General features: G+C 40.0%; 2 protein-coding genes and 1 long non-coding RNA gene across 4 annotated transcripts in view; 1 reads left to right on the top strand and 2 right to left on the bottom strand.

Annotated features, from left to right (window-relative positions):
* Positions 1-9,512, bottom strand: part of LOC306993246 (uncharacterized protein) — a 113,291-nt gene extending 103,779 nt beyond the window's left edge. Inside the window, exons 1-2 of one of the 2 annotated variants that reach the window (XR_013796420.1) lie at positions 9,062-9,512; positions 8,303-8,352 (exon numbers count right to left, since the gene is read on the bottom strand). Coding sequence is in view for 1 of the 2 variants with exons in the window: in XM_079602912.1 (XP_079459038.1) it covers positions 8,303-8,352; positions 9,062-9,173 (162 nt within the window). In the remaining variant the exon portion in view is untranslated. The remainder of the gene's footprint in view (positions 1-8,302; positions 8,353-9,061) is intronic. The other variant, XM_079602912.1, reaches the window with a different exon arrangement.
* A 1,477-nt stretch (positions 9,513-10,989) lies between these two features.
* On the top strand, positions 10,990-14,045 carry irx5b (iroquois homeobox 5b). The gene is made up of 3 exons (XM_079603702.1): positions 10,990-11,596; positions 12,146-12,551; positions 13,391-14,045. The coding sequence occupies exons 1-3, from the start codon at positions 11,375-11,377 to the stop codon at positions 13,873-13,875; spliced, it is 1,113 nt and encodes a 370-aa protein (XP_079459828.1). The 5' UTR covers positions 10,990-11,374; the 3' UTR covers positions 13,876-14,045.
* Positions 14,046-14,163: 118 nt separating this feature from the next.
* The window catches only part of LOC306993247, a 33,099-nt gene continuing 25,717 nt past the window's right edge, over positions 14,164-21,545 (bottom strand). The window contains exons 3-4 of the long non-coding RNA XR_013796421.1: positions 19,902-20,018; positions 14,164-14,867 (exon numbers count right to left, since the gene is read on the bottom strand). This is a non-coding gene — a long non-coding RNA (uncharacterized lncRNA). The remainder of the gene's footprint in view (positions 14,868-19,901; positions 20,019-21,545) is intronic.

Raw genomic sequence — 21,545 nt, 5'->3', positions numbered from 1 at the left:
TCTTCTTTATGTGTACAGAAGTGACGTAATACTAGCCGAGACTCTTCTTTATGTGTACAGATGTGACGTAACACTAGCCGAGACTCTTCTTTATGTGTACAGATGTGATGTAACACTAGCCGAGACTCTTCTTTATGTGTACAGATGTGACGTAATACTAGCCGAGACTCTTCTTTATGTGTACAGATGTGACGTAATACTAGCCGAGACTCTTCTTTATGTGTAGATGTGACTAGCCGAGACTCTTCTTTATGTGTACAGATGTGACGTAATACTAGCCGAGACTCTTCTTCATGTGTACAGATGTGACTAGCCGAGACTCTTCTTTATGTGTACAGATGTGACTAGCCGAGACTCTTCTTTATGTGTACAGATGTGACTAGCCGAGACTCTTCTTTATGTGTACAGAAGTGACTAGCCGAGACTCTTCTTTATGTGTACAGATGTGACTAGCCGAGACTCTTCTTTATGTGTACAGAAGTGACTAGCCGAGACTCTTCTTTATGTGTACAGATGTGACTAGCCGAGACTCTTCTTTATGTGTACAGATGTGACGTAATACCAGCCGAGACTCTTCTTTATGTGTACAGATGTGACGTAATACTAGCCGAGACTCTTCTTTATGTGTACAGATTTGACGTAATACCAGCCGAGACTCTTCTTTATGTGTACAGATGTGACTAGCCGAGACTCTTCTTTATGTGTACAGATGTGACTAGCCGAGACTCTTCTTTATGTGTACAGATGTGACGTACTACTAGCCGAGACTCTTCTTTATGTGTACAGATGTGACGTGACACTAGCCGAGACTCTTATTTATGTGTACAGATGTGACGTGACACTAGCCGAGACTCTTCTTTATGTGTACAGATGTGACGTAACACTAGCCGAGACTCTTCTTTATGTGTAGATGTGACTAGCCGAGACTCTTCTTTATGTGTACAGATGTGACGTAATACTAGCCGAGACTCTTCTTCATGTGTACAGATGTGACTAGCCGAGACTCTTCTTTATGTGTACAGATGTGACTAGCCGAGACTCTTCTTTATGTGTACAGATGTGACGTACTACTAGCCGAGACTCTTCTTTATGTGTACAGATGTGACGTGACACTAGCCGAGACTCTTATTTATGTGTACAGATGTGACGTGACACTAGCCGAGACTCTTCTTTATGTGTACAGATGTGACGTAACACTAGCCGAGACTCTTCTTTATGTGTACAGATGTGACGTAATACTAGCCGAGACTCTTCTTTATGTGTACAGATGTGACGTAACACTAGCCAAGACTCTTCTTTATGTGTACAGATGTGACGTAATACTAGCCGAGACTCTTCTTTATGTGTACAGATGTGACGTGACACTAGCCGAGACTCTTCTTTATGTGTACAGATGTGACGTAATACTAGCCGAGACTCTTCTTTATGTGTACAGAAGTGACGTAACACTAGCTGAGACTCTTCTTTATGTGTACAGATGTGACGTAACACTAGCCGAGACTCTTCTTTATGTGTACAGATGTGACGTAATACTAGCCGAGACTTAGCCTGGGTTTCCCCATACTGCCTTTGCGCAGCGCGATTTTATTCACGCTGAAAGGCAGTCTGGAGACCATGGACCAGATTTTCGCCTCGTTTAGGGAACCAATCACAGAACGGGGAGGGAGCAGCAAGACGATGACGACATGCGACACAACTAAGCAGTTTGTTTATATCTATGGATTCAACATGGAAGCAGACGCGATTCACGCGAAGCTACCTTTTGATGCAGCCTTAGATATTGTTCTAAGTAGTTTAGAACGCAAGTTTATTTTGAAAAAAGAGCATCTTTTGGCGTCTCTACATACGTCGTCTGGTATAATGGAAACGATTGGCTATGAGCTACGTAAATAAATACACCCAATAAACGGCGCCGGGCATTCGTAAACCACGCCTCAAATACGAGAAAATGCACATGTGGTTCCCAGACCCAAGTCTCAACGAGAATTGGGTCTGGCGTTAGCCAGGCTAGCCGAGACTATTCTTCATGTGTACAAATGTGACGTAACACTAGCCGAGACTCTTCTTTATGTGTACAGATGTGACGTAACACTAGCCGAGACTCTTCTTTATGTGTACAGATGTGACGTAACACTAGCCGAGACTCTTCTTTATGTGTACAGATGTGATGTAACACTAGCCGAGACTCTTCTTTATGTGTACAGATGTGACGTAATACTAGCCGAGACTCTTCTTTATGTGTAGATGTGACTAGCCGAGACTCTTCTTTATGTGTACAGATGTGACGTAATACTAGCCGAGACTCTTCTTCATGTGTACAGAAGTGACTAGCCGAGACTCTTCTTTATGTGTACAGATGTGACTAGCCGAGACTCTTCTTTATGTGTACAGATGTGACTAGCCGAGACTCTTCTTTATGTGTACAGATGTGACTAGCCGAGACTCTTCTTTATGTGTACAGAAGTGACTAGCCGAGACTCTTCTTTATGTGTACAGATGTGACTAGCCGAGACTCTTCTTTATGTGTACAGATGTGACTAGCCGAGACTCTTCTTTATGTGTACAGAAGTGACTAGCCGAGACTCTTCTTTATGTGTACAGAAGTGACTAGCCGAGACTCTTCTTTTTGTGTACAGATGTGACTAGCCGAGACTCTTCTTTATGTGTACAGATGTGACGTAATACCAGCCGAGACTCTTCTTTATGTGTACAGATGTGACGTAATACTAGCCGAGACTCTTCTTTATGTGTACAGATGTGACGTGACACTAGCCGAGACTATTCTTTATGTGTACAGATGTGACGTAACACTAGCCGAGACTCTTCTTTATGTGTACAGATTTGACGTAACACTAGCCGAGACTCTTCTTTATGTGTACAGATTTGACGTAATACCAGCCGAGACTCTTCTTTATGTGTACAGATGTGACTAGCCGAGACTCTTCTTTATATGTACAGATGTGACGTGACACTAGCCGAGACTCTTCTTTATGTGTACAGATGTGACGTAACACTAGCCGAGACTCTTCTTTATGTGTACAGATTTGACGTAACACTAGCCGAGACTCTTCTTTATGTGTACAGATGTGACGTAACACTAGCCGAGACTCTTCTTTATGTGTACAGATTTGACGTAATACCAGCCGAGACTCTTCTTTATGTGTACAGATGTGACGTAATACTAGCCGAGACTCTTCTTTATGTGTACAGATGTGACGTGACACTAGCCGAGACTCTTCTTTATGTGTACAGATGTGACGTAATACTAGCCGAGACTCTTCTTTATGTGTACAGATGTGACGTGACACTAGCCGAGACTCTTCTTTATGTGTACAGATGTGACGTAACACTAGCCGAGACTCTTCTGTATGTGTACAGATGTGACGTAATACTAGCCGAGACTCTTCTTTATGTGTACAGATGTGACATAATACTAGCCGAGACTCTTCTTTATGTGTACAGATGTGACGTGACACTAGCCGAGACTCTTCTTTATGTGTACAGATGTGACGTAACACTAGCCGAGACTCTTATTTATGTGTGCAGATGTGACTAGCCGAGACTCTTCTTTATGTGTACAGATGTGACTAGCCGAGACTCTTCTTTATGTGTGCAGATGTGACGTAATACTAGCCGAGACTCTTCTTTATGTGTACAGATGTGACGCAATACTAGCCGAGACTCTTCTTTATGTGTACAGATGTGACGTAACACTAGCCGAGACTCTTCTTTATGTGTACAGATGTGACTAGCCGAGACTCTTCTTTATGTGTACAGATGTGACGTAATACTAGCCGAGACTCTTCTTTATGTGTACAGATGTGACGTAATACCAGCCGAGACTCTTCTTTATGTGTACAGATGTGACGTAACACTAGCCGAGACTCTTCTTTATGTGTACAGATGTGACGTAATACTAGCCGAGACTCTTCTTTATGTGTACAGATGTGACGTGACACTAGCCGAGACTCTTCTTTATGTGTACAGATGTGACGTGACACTAGCCGAGACTCTTCTTTAGGTGTACAGATGTGAGTGACACTAGCCGAGACTCTTCTTTATGTGTACAGATGTGACGTAATACTAGCCGAGACTCTTCTTTATGTGTACAGATGTGACGTGACACTAGCCGAGACTCTTCTTTATGTGTACAGATGTGACGTGACACTAGCCGAGACTCTTCTTTATGTGTACAGATGTGACGTAACACTAGCCGAGACTCTTCTTTATGTGTACAGATGTGACGTGACACTAGCCGAAACTCTTCTTTATGTGTACAGATGTGACGTGACACTAGCCGAGACTCTTCTTTATGTGTACAGATGTGACTAGCCGAGACTCTTCTTTATGTGTACAGATGTGACTAGCCGAGACTCTTCTTTATGTGTACAGATGTGACTAGCCGAGACTCTTATTTATGTGTACAGATGTGACGTAACACTAGCCGAGACTCTTCTTTATGTGTACAGATGTGACGTAATACTAGCCGAGACTTTTCTTTATGTGTACAGATGTGACGTAATACTAGCCGAGACTCTTCTTTATGTGTACAGATGTGACGTAACACTAGCCGAGACTCTTCTTTATGTGTACCGATGTGACGTAATACTAGCCGAGACTCTTCTTTATGTGTACAGATGTGACGTAACACTAGCCGAGACTCTTCTTTATGTGTACAGATGTGATGTAATACCAGCCGAGGCTCTTCTTTATGTGTACAGATGTGACGTAACACTAGCCGAGACTCTTCTTTATGTGTACAGATGTGACGTAACACTAGCCGAGACTCTTCTTTATGTGTACAGATGTGACGTAACACTAGCCGAGACTCTTCTTTATGTGTACAGATGTGACGTAATACCAGCCGAGGCTCTTCTTTATGTGTACAGATGTGACGTAATGCTAGCCGAGACTCTTCTTTATGTGTACAGATGTGACGTAACACTAGCCGAGACTCTTCTTTATGTGTACAGATGTGACGTAATACTAGCCGAGACTCTTCTTTATGTGTACAGATTTGACGTAATACCAGCCGAGACTCTTCTTCATGTGTACAGATTTGACGTAATACCAGCCGAGACTCTTCTTCATGTGTACAGATTTGACGTAACACTAGCCGAGACTCTTCTTTATGTGTACAGATGTGACGTAACACTTGCTGAGACTCTTCTTTATGTGTACAGATGTGACGTAACACTAGCCGAGACTCTTCTTTATGTGTACAGATGTGACGTAACACTAGCCGAGACTCTTCTTTATGTGTACAGATGTGACGTAATACTAGCAATACTAGTTTTCATATTTGGTGACTGATTTTCAAAATAAAATTACAGAAAAGCTGTAATTTATCAATTTGCAACAATAATATTTTCATACTTCTAAGGCGTGTTCAGACCTGTATTTTGAAATATAATGAACATGAAAAATCATGAAAGAATGGTAGAGACCTCAGTTTGTTTTCATGCCAAGAGTTCAAAAGATTTATTTTAGAAAAAAAGGTCTGAAAATGTTTTAAATATAAAGAAAAAACACATATGGAAATGTAGGCGCCCTTATATGGGCAGTAATGTCAACTAGTGGAAAAGTTTGGTACTGCGCCCAAACTAAATCTCACTGAAAGATTATTTTTTGAGATATATATCAACCTAAAATTTGAAACACAACTTGTTCAGATTTTTGGCTTTGATTTTTTTGTAGTTTTAGAGTCGCCCAGGTTTTGAAAAAATATATTTGATATAAAATATGAATAATTAAATGTTTTACATTGTACATTTTCGTAAACTCAAACTTCTATAACTTTTTTTCTGTTTCACTTTCTTAATTTATTTCACTTCTACAAAAATCTGCCAAATGTTCTTAAAAACAAGACCAATCTTACATCCATATTCCAAAGCATTCTTGAATTACAAACATTTAAGTTCAGAATGTGCATTTTCATGTCTATTAAAAAAAAGGGGGGGTGAAAGTGATCAGGTTTTTAAAGTTCTGTAAAGCTTATTAGAGCAGTGAGCAATAAACAGAGAAATTAGACCCGTTGTTACACCACGATGACAAGGCTCTGTCACAGTGTCCAGTCTGCAGCTGCTGTGGACACTTCAGTTAAGCCAGTGTTCATTTCCATCGGCAGATACGTGATATCCACAACAGCGCCTGAATACTACCAGACTCAAAGCCACAGAATCCACCTGGACTCGAAACACCGCGTGGGACAAGAGTTCATGCGGCAACGGGACACCAAAGAGGAAATCCCACGAGTCCCCGAACAACCTTACAGGATAAACGTCCAGGGCATTCAGAAACAAGCAGGACAGGGCTAATCTTTGCTAGTATTAAAGCTCAGGTAAGCTGAGGAATTCCCTGAAGAATGGAGAAGGGAATTCAGTATTAACAAGCAATTGGTGAACACAGATATTTATAACACGGCTTGAGCAAAGTTTGTCTAACACAGGCACTGCTACTCACACGACTACAGGGACAGGTTGACTTTTTCACCGTATAGATCATTATTAGGACAAACTTAGATAACACTAAGGGTGTATTCACACCTGCCTTGTTTGGTTCGATTGAATCGAACTCTAGTTCGTTTCCCCCCTTGGTGCGGACCTTTTGGGCAGGTGTGAATACAGCAATCGAACTCGGGTGCGGACCAAACAATCGAACCGAGACCCAGCTGAAGAGGTGGTCTCGGTACGGTTCCAAACTAACTCTGGTACGGTTCGTTTACGATGTGAACATGAACCGACCCAATATCGGCCCAATATCAATATCGACCCAATATTGTTCGTTCAAGTGCGAAAGAGGCGCGCTGTCTGGCCACACGATACTGTTGCGCGTCTTTCTGCGCGTCGTGTGTGTGGAATGGAATGAATGAATGTGTGTGCGCATCAGGACATTCACATAGAGAGCGTTCTCTTTAGTCTATTCGCGCATAAATGCTTTAAAAGCATTTGCCTGAATACGAGCGAGTTCATATAATGTAACGATAGTTACAATACAAGGATGGTGGGGGTGGGGGTGCTGCGTTAATTTACGTTAAACTGGTCAAACTTAATCGCAAGCGTTAACGTTGACAGCACTTGTTAGCAGTATATACAATAAGAATCTCATTATTTGAATGTGTGAACATATCCCCTCTCTATGAATCAAAACGTTATACTTTATATCCACTGTCAGCGTCCCATGGTAGGCGCACATGAGAGCATGTTCTCTCCGCCGGAATCGTGACCGTCTTGCAGCACATCATCGTATAGATGACATCATGTCATATGATACTCATTAATGATTTCTTCATATTGTGTTTGTAGTGAATAACACAAAAACAGTAAAAGAACAAATATTGCAGTACGAAATATCTCCGTCGAGCCTTTTTTTTTTTTTTTTTGCACTTCCTGATTTCCCTACTTGAGAATCCTTGTCCAATGAATGGACGACCTTAGCACACGTGTGGTTTTATTTACAAATTTTGGTTCACTTGCAAAAAGAGCAGTGTGAAAGCGAACCGTACCAAACAAAAACAAAAACAAAATTATTTGGTCCGGACCAAAGCAAGTGAACTATCGGACTTTCCTGGTGTGAATACACCCTAAATGTATCCACAGCCATGAAAATAATATAAGATAACATTCAACAGACTGTATCCGTCTTTATGAGCAAAGCAACTGCTTAATGAAGTCATATCACCATACAAGTGACTGTGATGCATCAGATCTGGTAATGTTTGTGGAAAGAGAGCATTATTCATGCCCCATAATCCTCAATCAATGTTCATTTACAGCCACTGGAGTTATTGACTCCTGAATAAAAGTATAATCTTCCGAGACAAACGATTATACACTGTAAAAAGTGAAAATGCGCAGATATTTATACCTGATCTGATCCATTACTTGTGTTGGTCTAACCCGATGTAGTACGTTTGAATCATATTTTGCACTTTTTAACTACATATTTATGTAACTACGTGAAGCATATTTTTTTACCTTTTTTGGCCTTTTATACAGTGTAGATTTCATTACCTGTAGGTTTGTCCATTTACTTTCAGGAAATTGTTGTTTTTAAAGTTCAGAAAACCATAAATAACACTTTTCAGGGAGAGATGTTTCAAATGAATGATGAGCGCAACACTTCAGAGCTGTTGAATGGTTTGGGGCTGCAAAACAAACTTAAGCCAGAGGTTGTGGTGTTGGAAAGAGGAGCATGTGTGTTATGCTATATGTAATGTAAATGTGCTCGCATATTACACACTAACACATATTTGGCTTTTTTTTTTTACCATCTTGTCAGTTCTTGTGTCTGTTGAGCTTACCTTTTCCTCGACTGCAAAAGCAGGTCTTTGTTGGTCCATGGAACTGGCATCTAGATAAAAAAAAATAATTTAAAAAATAATTAAAAACAAGATTAAAACTGCTGAGAGTCCGTGTAAAATAGACATATTTGGGGATAAAATATTTAAATGTTCCAACAGAGAAAGTATTTTGCAGGTTAACTGATCTACAGCTATTCAGTCTTACTTTATCAGTCATTTAAATGCTTGTGGCAATGCTCTCACTCTTTTTGTGTGTGTGTGTGTGTGTGTGTGTGTGTGTGTTTGTGTGTGTTGTGTGTGTGTGTGTGTGTGTGTGTGTGTGTGTGTGTGTGTGTGTGTGTGTGTGTGTGTACACTATAATCAGTTGTATGTTATCATGAATAATTGCAACCATTCATTATAATACTAACCCATATATAAAAGAGTATAATGCATCAACACCCAGTTTCAAGTGGTATGTCAAATTTGTGGTTACAATTATGTATGGAACTATAATGCATTAAAGGGCTTGATGCATGAATTATAGTTTAATGAAACCCTGCTTTGTAGGCTACACACTTCAGACACAGAGCAGTGCTGCATTAAGCGCTTGAGTCTATTAATAGAGCTCGCAAATGAGATTAGTCACCTCTCCGCATGTTTACATTGTTCAATGAATTCAAGCGATACCTTTATGTTTTGTTGAGAGGTGTCTAGATAAGAGAAGATGTCTATAATGGCCGACCACCACTGTATGAGCGGCTTCAGGTGCTGCTTTACCTGTTCCCGCGGGCTGTGTCTCGGCTCGCTCGGGTGTAGTTTGGGAATCATGTGTTCCTCCATCTTCGGTCGAGAGGTCGCAGCATTCCCGGTCGGGGTTCGTGGAAGTCATGTTAATAGTGCAGGGATTCCTGAGCGCGTGATGTCAGAGGATCTCGCGCTCGGAGGATTACCTCACCTGCGTCCTCCACTGAACGGAACGCGACGCGACACACCGAACGCGCGACGCGTCGTTCATGTCAACACAGCGGCAGTGCAGGCGCGGGGTGGCAAATAGAAGAGTGAGAGAAAGAGTAGACTAACTCCAGGAACGAGTGTTTGGCAGTAGGCCTATCGCCTGTTGTTTGGCGGCCGCTTTGCTTCCAGAGAGTAAACGCGAAACATTCGATGCGCACTTCAGAATATGATTTATAAAATGTAGTTGAGTTTGCATAGTGAAATTATTTCAATTTTTTTCCTCAGTGCCGAATTCTGTGACGTGTGACCCACCTCAGGGCCTATTAGTGGCATTAATGTTGCTGTTAAATTAGCGCCTATCACGATCACACAGATTCGATGGGCACAGAATTCTGTTTAACGCCGTAAACTACAGAATAAAACATAATAGTTCTAATCTAAAAATTAACTAAAATATAAATCATACATTTGCTACTCTTTGTAAATATATAGCCTATATATTTATGTATTTTTATGTAAACTATAGCCAAGCAATTAGCTATAGCTTACCTAGGCTGAAAAATAAGTGCATGCTCGTGCGTTCACACGGGGAAAAGTGGTCGCGTCCAAAAACAGTTCGACGACGGAACGCTTACGTTTATATAACGTTTTTTTAATTAGCCTATTATTAGTAGTATTATTATTATTAATCTGAACCGTTCACAGAGCACTGGCTCCTATGTATGATTGCAGAACAAAATAGATCTTTGGACTGAACATTTATTGAACAACCGATTTTGTGTGAAAATAAATCATAAAAGTAGTTTATTTTGTTAAAAAATCTTATAAATATATGAGATTGTATGCCAAGACACACAATATAACCAATAGATGCAAATACTTTAGCTAAAATAATATGTTTTTAATAATGTCTAAGTTAATAGCCTACTTGTTCAAATCAACCACTTTAGCAAAGTTTGCACTATTTTCTGTTGATTTTGATAAATAAAAGAATTCATTTTTATTCAATAAATATACCTACTGTCATTAACATATCTTAGCCTAATATAAAAATCTATATTTAAAAAATACAAAAACTAAATTATTTTAAAAAGTAACGATTCTGAAAGCATTTTTTAATTTGGATTTGCAGTAGTGACATTAAATCATATTTTATTATAGGCTATGATATGAATAATAGCCTATCATATTTTTAAATATGATGGTTTCATTATACGTATGATGATTATGTAAGGTGGACACCCAACTTATTTATATAATAGGCCTAGGCTACATGATATGTTACCTTCTGAATCTGTCATGACAGCAACAGTCTGTCCCAACAGCAGGGGCGCCTTTTAGCCCAAAACCTTTAGGATTCTTCCATTATTGAAAATAAATTGCTTTAATTAGCTTGAACAAAACTTAAAATCATTAACGATACAGTTGTCTCAAAAGATTTTAATTGTCTAGTTAAATCTACAACATAAAAAATAAAATATTAGATCAACTTAGCGCAGAATCAGCATCTTGAATAGCGGGTGTTTGGGGAAGTGTTTGTGCCATCTAGTGGTTTAGAGGAAAATCAAATCAGGAGCCTTTTACCCCGGTGCATCTTTAGCCCCACTGCACCCTTACCAGTACCATGTGTCCCGGGACATATTTTACAAGGTGGATTTTTGGCATGTGCTAAAAAAACTGAAAGTTTAGCTACTTTACTTAGATGTTAAAAAAGTGATTAACAAGGAACTGTTTTAAAGAAGTGTCAGTCACTTATGTTTTTAACTTTATATAGGCTGAGATGTTGAAAAAAAGATGCGTAGCAACCAAACTTGCGCTTGAGGCATTGGACATGAACGCAAGAACGCGCGCGCGCGTGTGTGAGAGAGAGAGAGAGAGAGAGAGAGAGAGAGAGAGAGAGAGAGAGAGAGAGAGAGAGAGAGAGAGGAAAAACTCAGCTTGAGCTTTTCTTTCCCTCTCCTTGAGGAAGCGCGCGGACCTCGAGACTCTTCCACCGTTAACCGGAGACACTTCTCGCCGCTCTTTATATCAGGAGTCGGTCAGCTTCGCGTCTTTGACTCGCTTCCCCTTCGATGGCTCACAGGATGAGTGTGTTGGCTCTCGGGCTCGCGAGGAGACTGTGGCAGTGATCTGGTCATGGCGTTTCCACAGGGATACTTGTACCAGTCTTCGCTGTCTCTGTACTCGTGTCCCCCGTACGGCCCCGGCGCGGTCCCGGGAGCGCGGGCTGATGATCTGGGACGGTCCTCTAGCGGATCTGCCTTCGCCCCGTACGCGTCCTCATCCTTCACAAACACTGCACTCTTCAACTCCCTCCAGTACAGTCCCGAGTCCACCGCCCCCTTCACTTCATACGGGGTGAGTCTGCTTCAATAAAGACCATGTTTCATATATTTCAGAAGTCTGGAGTTTATCAGTGTTTTTTATTTTGTATGATTATGCATTCCAGTGCCGACAATTAAAACTTTTTTTATAGGGTTTTTTTTTTCTTTCCTGTAGTGCACTTCTATAAAGTGTTTTTATTACGCCAAAATTATAGATTTGTTACCCTTTATCAAAGTAAATTAATTAGCTTACATTCGTTTTTGCACTTTAAACGTTCATTGGGAACGCAGTAAACAAAACCCTTCAAAATTAACGAATAGTGTGCATTATTGCGGAATTTACATGTTATCCCTCAGAATATTAATTATTTTCATTTAGTTTTGCTTACTGGCATTTTTATTTATTTATTTCCGTGCAGAGCTTTCATATTAACATGTTTTCAGTGTGATTAAGTTCATTTTTATCACGTTCGGTTAATATTCCAGAAGCGCGCTGTCACATTTGAACAGTAACACGTCTAAACAAACAGAGAGTCTGCTGTGCTTTCCTCCTCGATTGTAATCTTTATTAATTCTTGCCCAGGGCTCCACATATGAGTCTTCTCCGGGCATGCCGGGCTCCATCGGCTATCACCCGTACGCCGGTCCCCTGGGCGCGTACCCGTTCGGAGACCCCGCGTACCGGAAGAACGCGACGCGCGACGCCACCGCCACCCTGAAGGCCTGGCTCAGCGAGCACAGGAAAAACCCTTATCCCACCAAAGGCGAGAAGATCATGCTGGCCATCATCACCAAGATGACCCTCACTCAAGTGTCCACCTGGTTCGCCAACGCCCGGAGGAGACTGAAGAAGGAGAACAAAATGACGTGGACGCCACGGAACAGGAGCGAGGATGAAGATGAGGAGGATAGTATTGATTTAGAGAAAAATGATGAAGACGATGAACCGCTCAAAACAGCCGAAACAACACAGACGACCAAAGACTCAGGTGTGCATTTCCCCCCGTTATTATGCGCGCGTGCTTGTATTGTTATTATATTCCGTATACAATTTTTTTGAACATATGTCAGTGACAAATAAGGTTGTATGAGATGACAAGGTGAAATATGTGTGTGGTTTAACCATATATATAATATAAAAATATAATTATTGCACCATCCATGAATACACATGAGTGCAACTTAATCATTCAAAAATTATTATAATAAACTTCTGGGTCATGAATAATACGTTTTAATATTGAATGCCTTTTCATGAAAAATTCTAAATATCTATTTTTAAAAATTAATAAATAATGACCTTGACAAACAGTCATGAGGGTCTACAGGGGTTCTCTTTAAAATACAATTTCCTGTTTTATTTCTTCTTCTTTTTCCCTTGTCACGCGATGACAATAATCTCTGTATTGTAATATCTCGATGTAATCTCTGTGGATAAACCACTTTATCTTTGATTTGGCGGAGGAACGTTTAGTAAAATCCTATTGTATATTTCTAGGCCTAGTAGCCTATAACAAATAGGCTACAAAATAACACAATATTTTAATTTAAAAAAAAAAATTGCAGGCTTTTAATGACACCCTTTTTTCCTGACAAGTTTTAGGCCCACATGTTTTTGTTTTTTTTGCCTTCACATAAATCTTTACCTCCCTTTTAAAGTCTCACACACATATTTAAAACATACTTTTTATAGTAGGCTAGCCTATTTTTATAACTCGATAGATTCGGGGTAAAAAAAAAAAAAAGAGCATCTGTTGTTGTTGTTTTGTGTTATTTATCATATTAACGCACGTGCCTTTCTAACAAGCCTTTTGTCATTCCATCGCAGTTGGCGACGAGCGCGCGGGAGATCGCGACGACGCGACGGATAGCGTCATCATCGACTGCGAGGAAGAGGAGAATCGGACAGTCTCTGAGTCTCCGGTGCCCACGACCTCCTCTCCCCAAAACGAGCTGAGTGAACCCAAGACACCCGTCAGTGAAAACTGCCACGCCACATCTGTCAATCATTCTGCGAACCCGGCCCCTAAACCCAAACTGTGGTCTCTCGCTGAAATCGCTACCTCGGATAAGAGAGCCGACGCGTCGCCCCCCGCGCAGTGCCCCTTCCCCCCCACACGTTTCTACTACACGTCTCCGTTCTACGCGGGATTCACGAACTACGGCGCGTTCGGAGCGCTGAACGGCTCCGCGTCAAACTCGACGCTTCTGAGCGGGATTAACCAGACTGTGTTACACAGAGCGAGAGACAGCAAACCGACTCCGGAGATGAGCAGAGACCTCACGTGTCAGCACAGGAGGCCGAACATTTAGTGCTGGGGTTATTATCAGATTATTTCTGGTTTGAACGGGATTTTTCAGACGAACGACAAATTAAAATCACATCACTTTTTTTAATATTTAAAAAGGAAATGGTATTGAAATATTCATTTTCTTTACATATCTATTGTAAAATATGTGTGCAAGAGGCCAAAGTACTACACTCTAAAAAATGCTGGGTTATTTCAACCCAATTTTGGGTAAAATATGGACAAACCCAGCCGTTGGGTTAAATTTTTACATTACATTTTTAACCCAACGTTTGGGTTTGTCCATATTTTACCCAAATTTGGGTTGAAACAACCCAGCATTTTTTTTAGCAGATTGTTGTAATCTCGATCAGCTGTTGAAATGAGTTCAGTTATTGTTTCTTTGCACATTACACACTTTGATCATGTGCCATTTTGCTAAATCTAGACTACTTGTCACATCGATTGGGAAATTTGCTTGTTTTCTTCAAGCAAATTTCCTAAAGCATCAGTGGTATTTTATTTGTGCCTAAATTATGCATACACTCTAAAAAATGCTGGGTTGTTTCAACCCAATTTTGGGTAAAATATGGACAAACCCCAGCCATTGGGTTAATTTTTTCAATTACATTTTTAACCCAACATTTGGGTTTGTCCATATTTGACCCAAAATTGGGTTGAAACAACCCAGCATTTTTTAGTGTACGTTTTCTTGAAACTTTAAACGCATAAATCATATGAAGAGGTTTTGAAATATAAATGTGTGTGAGGTGTTTTTATATGGAACCGAAGAGGAACTACAGGGCTGGCATCCGGTCCAGTATCAGCTCTGGAGATATCAGTCAAGAACATTTCTTTCTTCTTCTTTTCCAGCTATTCTTCATATCCTCACATCCTGACCCCTGACGGATTATTCCATCATCTGTTCTTCACAGAATGGTGTGCAGTGCCTTCCTGATTTGCTCACACATACACATGGACTCAAAGAAAACCCTCCATGACTGTAGCCGTGGCCTCCTGCAGGCACAACACACGGGATAAATTGTACATTTAAATAACATTTATTGCTGGGGGATTATGGGACAGTACTCTTAAGTGGAGGAGATATTAAATTCATGCTCCATAAAGCATCTTCTCATGAAAAGTGTGTTGCTTTTTTCCTGCGATGCGGAAAGAGCGAGGGGCTAAAAATGTTCAAAGACCATTTTAAAAAGGTATTAAATGTGTAAATTCAAAATTTAGTAAACTCTTTTGCAAGAATGAGCGGATTAGCACAGATTCCCCATTCCTGCAGTCCGGCATCAACAAACATCAGAGAAGCGAGTCCGGCCCGTGGCTTACAGCGGGAACACAACGCTTTTGTACACAAAACCGTGAAAAGAGGCAGCGAGGACTTGAAAAGCTCTCTAATCCCTCCAGTAAATGCGAAGTTAGGGTGTATATTTATACTTGGCGCAATGCTATTTCACAATTCAGTGAATTCAGAGCTTTGTGACTGAAGAAGCTCCGGCCAAACTATCCAAACTATCCAATCATCTCGTGGGCAATGTCACATTCAGCGCAGTCGTTTCATCGCGTCGCTGCTTTACAAGGGGTTTCAGGGCAGCAAGAGATGAGTTTCCTTTCTGTCTCTTTTCTAGACGTGCAAACACAAAGCATCCCCAGTAATTGCTGTAAAATGGGTTCTGAGCGCGCAGATGATACACTTATTTCTAATATATCTTTCATCTAGCTCTGTTATTGCAGCTGTTTAACATGCGAGCCAATTCTATAATGTGTTTTTAATGAATTACTCTTTCTTTGTAAACAAAAAAACTGGCAAGATATCACACTGTAAAAAAAAAAAATTCATGATTTGTTATCACAACTTTTTATCTTTTGTCAAATCAACTTGGATAAACTAATGTGTAAAGATAACATATTTTGAGTTTCTGTTTATTAAACCATTCGTCTTCATTGTATTAACTCAAATTTTTAATTACAATGAACTCAAAATTAAGGCAACAAGGTAACTTGCTTTTTTAAGTTAAACCAACTTTTTTTTTTACAGTGCAAAATCTGATACTGTACATCAGGGAATTTTATTTTTTCAGGGATATGACAAGGAAAATCTGATAACTTTACAACAGAACAAGTTTGCAGAAATGTTTTTTTGCTCTCAAAAATAGACTTGCACTGACAACAATGAATTTTCTTGTGAAAATATCTTATAATATTCCTACACTCTTTAATGACATTGATGTTCCCACACCGTAAAAAAAAAAGTTGGTTTAACTTAAATAAGCAAGCAAGTTACCTTGTTGCCTTAAAATGTTGAGTTCGTTGTAATTAAGAATTTGAGTTAATACAATGAATGGTTTAATAAACAGAAACTCAAAATAGTGTTATCTTCACACACATTAGTTATCGAAGGTGATTTGACAAGATAAAAAGTTATAATATTTTTTTACAGTGCATGAAGAACATTTAACACGGAATATTTCCACTGCACAAGAGTGGAAAACGGTTCAATAGATTTTTAAAATGTTCTTCACACAAAGAAAAATGGTTCTATTTAGAACACCGGAAATGTTTCTTCTTCGGCACCTCTGCAAAAAAAAAACATTTTGGAAGGTTTCATTTTAAGAGTGTGTAATAAATATCAGTCTATGAATAGTGGACAGTCCTTATAGAGTGAGAGAAAACCTGTGAAAAGCTTGTCCACTCATAATCGATCAGCTGGGCGGTTTTGAAGCATGCACACTTTGCTCTTCACTGAAGGCTGTAGGGCCTTTAAAAGCATTGATTTGGAGCCGATCGATGGGGTCCGAGGGACTGTTCCTGAAGATACTTACAGTTGATGAACTCAACTCTTCTGGAGATAGACCATGATTGACATTTATTAAACATTTTACTTTTTTTTGGGGGGGGGGGGGGGGGGGGGTGCATTGATAAGCGTTTAGTTTTATTTAAACTCAATCCCAATCATTATGTCTCATTGAGTGGTTATTGAGTGGTTCTCAACTGGTGTGTCGTGGCCCAAACAGCAGGGGGAAAGATGCTAATGTGAATTTAAATGTAACTTAACCATAATCATGCATGATGATTCTCATATTTTCATGTGTTGTCAATGATGCACTTTCCAGTCAAATCAGCAATTTGTGGCAAATCCATCTGTCATTTGGTTGAAGCTATATATACTGTAGTCCAATTATGCAGAAACAGGTCATGTGTCTTTTTTGACAACCATGAACAAAAAAATAAATATGTTAGAATATTAAATCTAAGTAACTTGCAACGATATAAACATGTTTGTGTTGAGCACAATGCGTTTTATAGGCGTTGAAGGCATGAAAACCCTCGAAATTCAAAAGATAAACACTTAAAAATTTATTAATTGTAGGCTATCATGTTAGTAATTCTGCATGTTGTTGGGTGAATGCGGTTTATGGTAATTTGATTTTAAGGACATTTTTGTATAATACACAATATTGGTCACAGTGTCCGAAGTAAAACACACTGTTGAGAAGCACTAACAGCGTGGTTCCCATTTAAGGGTGAATTATTCCTGCAGTTATCATTCATTCTCCTAACAAGCCCGCCCTCCACTGTATGATTGTATTACACACTGACAGTCCTCCAGGCCTTTGGCAAATAGATTTCATTTAGGGTTGAAAATGGCCAGTTACGCTGATGGCTCAATTTACTTAATAATAGATGGGAGGTAGTCTCTAAAATAATATTGACTCAAGCAGCCCCGCACGCGGAGGACGCTCGGCGAGGAGGCGTTGAACAGACAGCTGCTCCTGCCTCAGGGCTCGTCTTTAATTGAAAGCATCATTAGGAGCCTCGGAGTCCCTGAGCAACTGCAGTCCTCGCGCGCAAATAACGCCACAACACACGCGCGAGCCCGCCGTCGACGCGTGCCACGTTCAGTGAGAGCCTCGCGCGCGGGCAACACGGTGCTGACGGATGATTGGCTAATTAAGACATGCCATCTCACATCGTCTTTGTGTGTTTGGTTATTTACATCAAAGACTGTGAATAATTTAGTACACCTGGAGACAGGGAACGATACGCCCTGTTTGTAATGGGGAGAAATACCAGTTCTGGTTGTTTTGTGTGTGTGTGTGTGTGTGTGTGTGTGTGTGTGTGTGTGTGTGTGTGTGTGTGTGTGTGTGTGTGAAGTGAATTCAATTTAGCATTGTTAATAAAAGTAGCGTGTTGATATTTGAAATATAGTTTGTCTACAATGTAAAGCATGTAAGGGAGTTCAGTGCTATTTTGGTCCAATACCTTAAGTCTCGACAGTAAAAACAAGTCATTGAAAATGTGTGAATTTCAAGGAAATTGAATGGCCTATTATACGCTTTAAAGGGAAAACATGTCCTACACAAAGCAATTAAGAAACAGAACAGGGAAAAAAAAATCAAACATGTGACAATCTGCCCCAATAAAAATGTGCACCAACCTGATCTTTTCAGCCTTTCTGTTGAAAATCTTGTAACATATCCAAGTGTTTTACTGAGTTCACTTCTTTAACAGCAGATATTACAAAAATGTAAACCCTAATGCTCAAAATAATTAATTGGTTTGAGTAGACTAAACTTAAATCATATGTTGAAGGCGTTGGACCATAAAATGGATGTCCAATCTGCATTCGGTCCAATCATTGCATTGTTATGGTCCTATGCCTTCCACAGATGATATATATATACATATAAATACATATATCAGGACATGAAGAGACTTTCAAGCAGCATAAAAAAAAAAAATCTGGAACAAATCGTCTATCCTGCATTTAAATGTTTACAAATTCACTTACTCAAATACTTCAAGTTAAGAGAAATTAAAATGAGAACAAAACACAAAAAATTGAGTTTTGCCAACTTATTTGGGTTTACAGTGAATATGATGTTGAAATTTTATGATATGATGATGTCTGATGATAGATTTCACAAAAATCACAAAGTTAATGCACTTTTGAACAGGGTGTTGACAAAAACCACTAGAGAAAACAAGCACATCAAAATTGTATAGTGACATGCAGGCTCTCAGAGAAATGTTGACAAGATCCCGCAATGCGAGACAAATAGCCCAGTCTCCTCTACTCATAATCAGTTCATATGTACTTTTCTGTCTGATTACATTATTTCGTGCAGGTATATTCTTTAAACAGCACTGAGCTGAAATCACATTAATATAAAGTGCACGAAAAGTGCATCCGAGATGAGATTAGCGCGCATCTTTACACCGCGAGGAACACACGAAGCGTTTGCTGCAACACACTGACTTTGTAAACTAATGCATTCATCTCGTCTGTTAGAGCATTTAGTTAAGCTGAAGGAAAGAGAGTGTTCTCCGGGAAGCCGGAACAAAGTTGGAAAGGCAGCGCTCGCAGGTTTAATATCGCTATATCACAAGCACTCCCGCATTACATCTGTAAAGCAACGCATTCAGCAAGAACCATTGACAGAGAGCCTCTGTATTCACAAGGGTTGAGTTATCATATTAAAAATACATTTATTCTAAGTCAATTGTTGAGATTGTTTGGCAGTGCTGGAAACAATAACATCATGGAGGACTCCATACTCCTGCCAGCACCCTGGGGTAGCGCTATATTTCTTTTTGATGCGATTAAAACACAATGATGAATATGGTTTGCTTTGTAGTTGAATAATGGCTGGGAAAGCGAGACTGCACTCGTGAATGGATTCCTTCGTCTCAAATGGAAAGACACAAATATATGATTACTTTTTTATCTATTCTGAGAGCGCTTTAGGTGATTTACAGTAAATAGTGCGGATAAAAGTTTTACATATATTTGAGGTTGCAGGTATTACCAGCAGCGGCTCATCCATTTTAATATTAGCCAAGCTGTTTTTATTATAGCAATTCTTCTTTTTTACTTATAGGCAATAGATGGATGAATTATTATTGAATGGAGGCAGCCTTTTCCAAACATCTCGAAGTAAGTTATAGTCACCTAGGGAGACTACTTAGCAAACAAACCAGGAAACTGCAATGAATTAATAATCAAGATGCGAATGAAAGCCGTCAGAGCGATGTTACCCAGCTTGTGACAGCTTTGCCAGACTCTGCATTCATGAAGACATAGGAATTGCAGAAAGGAGTCCCGTCACCTTCCGAACCTCTGGCAACCTCACTGGCTTTGCTCTCCTAAAAAAACTGAATAAAGGAATCAGATTTGTTAAGTTCTATACAATATTTGAGACAAAATTTGTTTAGATCAAATATATGCACTACAACTGAAAACATGACATTCAATCAGAACCACTCCTAAAGTTTTTTATCATAATGCATTTGTCACAGATATTTAATTTTTTCATGGACTTTTAGTTTGTATTCATTGGTTTCCTTTGTCTAGTTTCCTGCCACTTATTCGTTGACATGGATTTATTCAGAACATGTGTTTGTCATCATTTTCCTCATTTGCTTTGTATTGTATCCATTGAAAGCCACAATGAGCACTACAGAAGTAGATGTCTAGCCTGGGTTTCCCCATACTGCCTTTGCGCAGCGCGATTTTATTCACGCTGAAAGGCAGTCCGGATACCATGGACCAGATTTTCGCCTCATCTAGGGAACCAATCACAGAACGGGGAGGGAGCAGCAAGACGATGACGACATCTATGCGACACAACTAAGCAGTTTGTTTATATCCATATATACCTAGACCCTCACGTTTATCTTGCACAAACGGCAATAGTCGCTGAACGTCATTGTTTACAAAAAAATATCTTACCCATCGTCTTCTTCCTTGTCTAATTTCTGTCGCTCTACATACGTCATCTGGTATAATGGAAACGATTGGCTATGAACTACGTACGGGCGCATTTGATAGACATTCTTAGCACCCAATAAACGGCGCCGGGCATTCGTAAACCACGCCTCAAATACGAGAAAATGCACATGTGGTTCCCAGACCCAAGTCTCAACGAGAATTGGGTCTGGCGTTAGTCAGGCTAGTAGATGTCTTAAATTGAAAGAAAAAAAAGGGAGTAGTTTTTACTTGTGCAAGTTTTTACTGCCTCATATCTAGGGTGTTTTCAGGCATTGCTATGCGCACATTTTAGCTCATGCTACGCTTGTTGCTTTTCTCTTCCATAACTTCATTTCTAGAGATGTACCAACATTTGGTCAACTAAGGCTATGTTTACACGGAAACGATCTGAAGAGAAAACGCAAAAGTGGCGTTGCGTTATCATTTTTTATTCTGCGTTTAGACGAACGTTATAGGGGGGGGGGGGATCTGCGTGCATATGGTGACGCAAAAGTGTGTGAAATTGGATGTAGTGTGCACTCTAGGCGGCTAGGTGGCGATGTGGAGCACTGACAGTGAAAGAGACGCTGACGCAGTTTTTCATGTTTTATACGGTAAAGCTGCTGCTGTGACCCTCGGTGCTCTTCGCGTGTCGCGTTTAAAAATGACAGATTTCTTTTTTTGTCAATGAAATTAATGCTAGAATTTAGTTTGATAATGTTTTGATATTTTCCTGTACTGGCGCATGCCTGTGACGTAAACGCGTACGCGACGCCTTCACTGTCAAGCAGACTTTTGCATTTTTACCGTTTTTACCATTTAGACGGGAACGCGACGGTGGAGCGTTTTTAAGATTTCCACTCTGGAGGGTGGTTTCACTTTTTTGCGTTTTTAAGCCCCCAAAACGCCGTCGTCGTGTAAACGAATGACAC

This window comes from Phoxinus phoxinus (assembly GCF_949152265.1).
Source record: "Phoxinus phoxinus genome assembly, chromosome: 25".
NCBI lineage: Eukaryota > Metazoa > Chordata > Actinopteri > Cypriniformes > Leuciscidae > Phoxinus > Phoxinus phoxinus.
The sequence above is the reverse complement of the archived record's forward strand: the minus strand, read 5'-3'. Positions and strand labels throughout refer to the sequence as shown.

What these genes read in the sequence shown, in the direction of transcription:
- irx5b (XM_079603702.1), top strand. Translation starts at nt 11,375, where the DNA reads ATGGCGTTTCCACAGGGATACTTGTACCAGTCTTCGCTGTCTCTGTAC. An exon ending in CCCCCTTCACTTCATACGGG is followed by an intron (nt 11,597 to 12,145) that starts GTGAGTCTGCTT and finishes ATTCTTGCCCAG; the next exon opens with GGCTCCACATATGAGTCTTC. An exon ending in ACAGACGACCAAAGACTCAG is followed by an intron (nt 12,552 to 13,390) that starts GTGTGCATTTCC and finishes ATTCCATCGCAG; the next exon opens with TTGGCGACGAGCGCGCGGGA.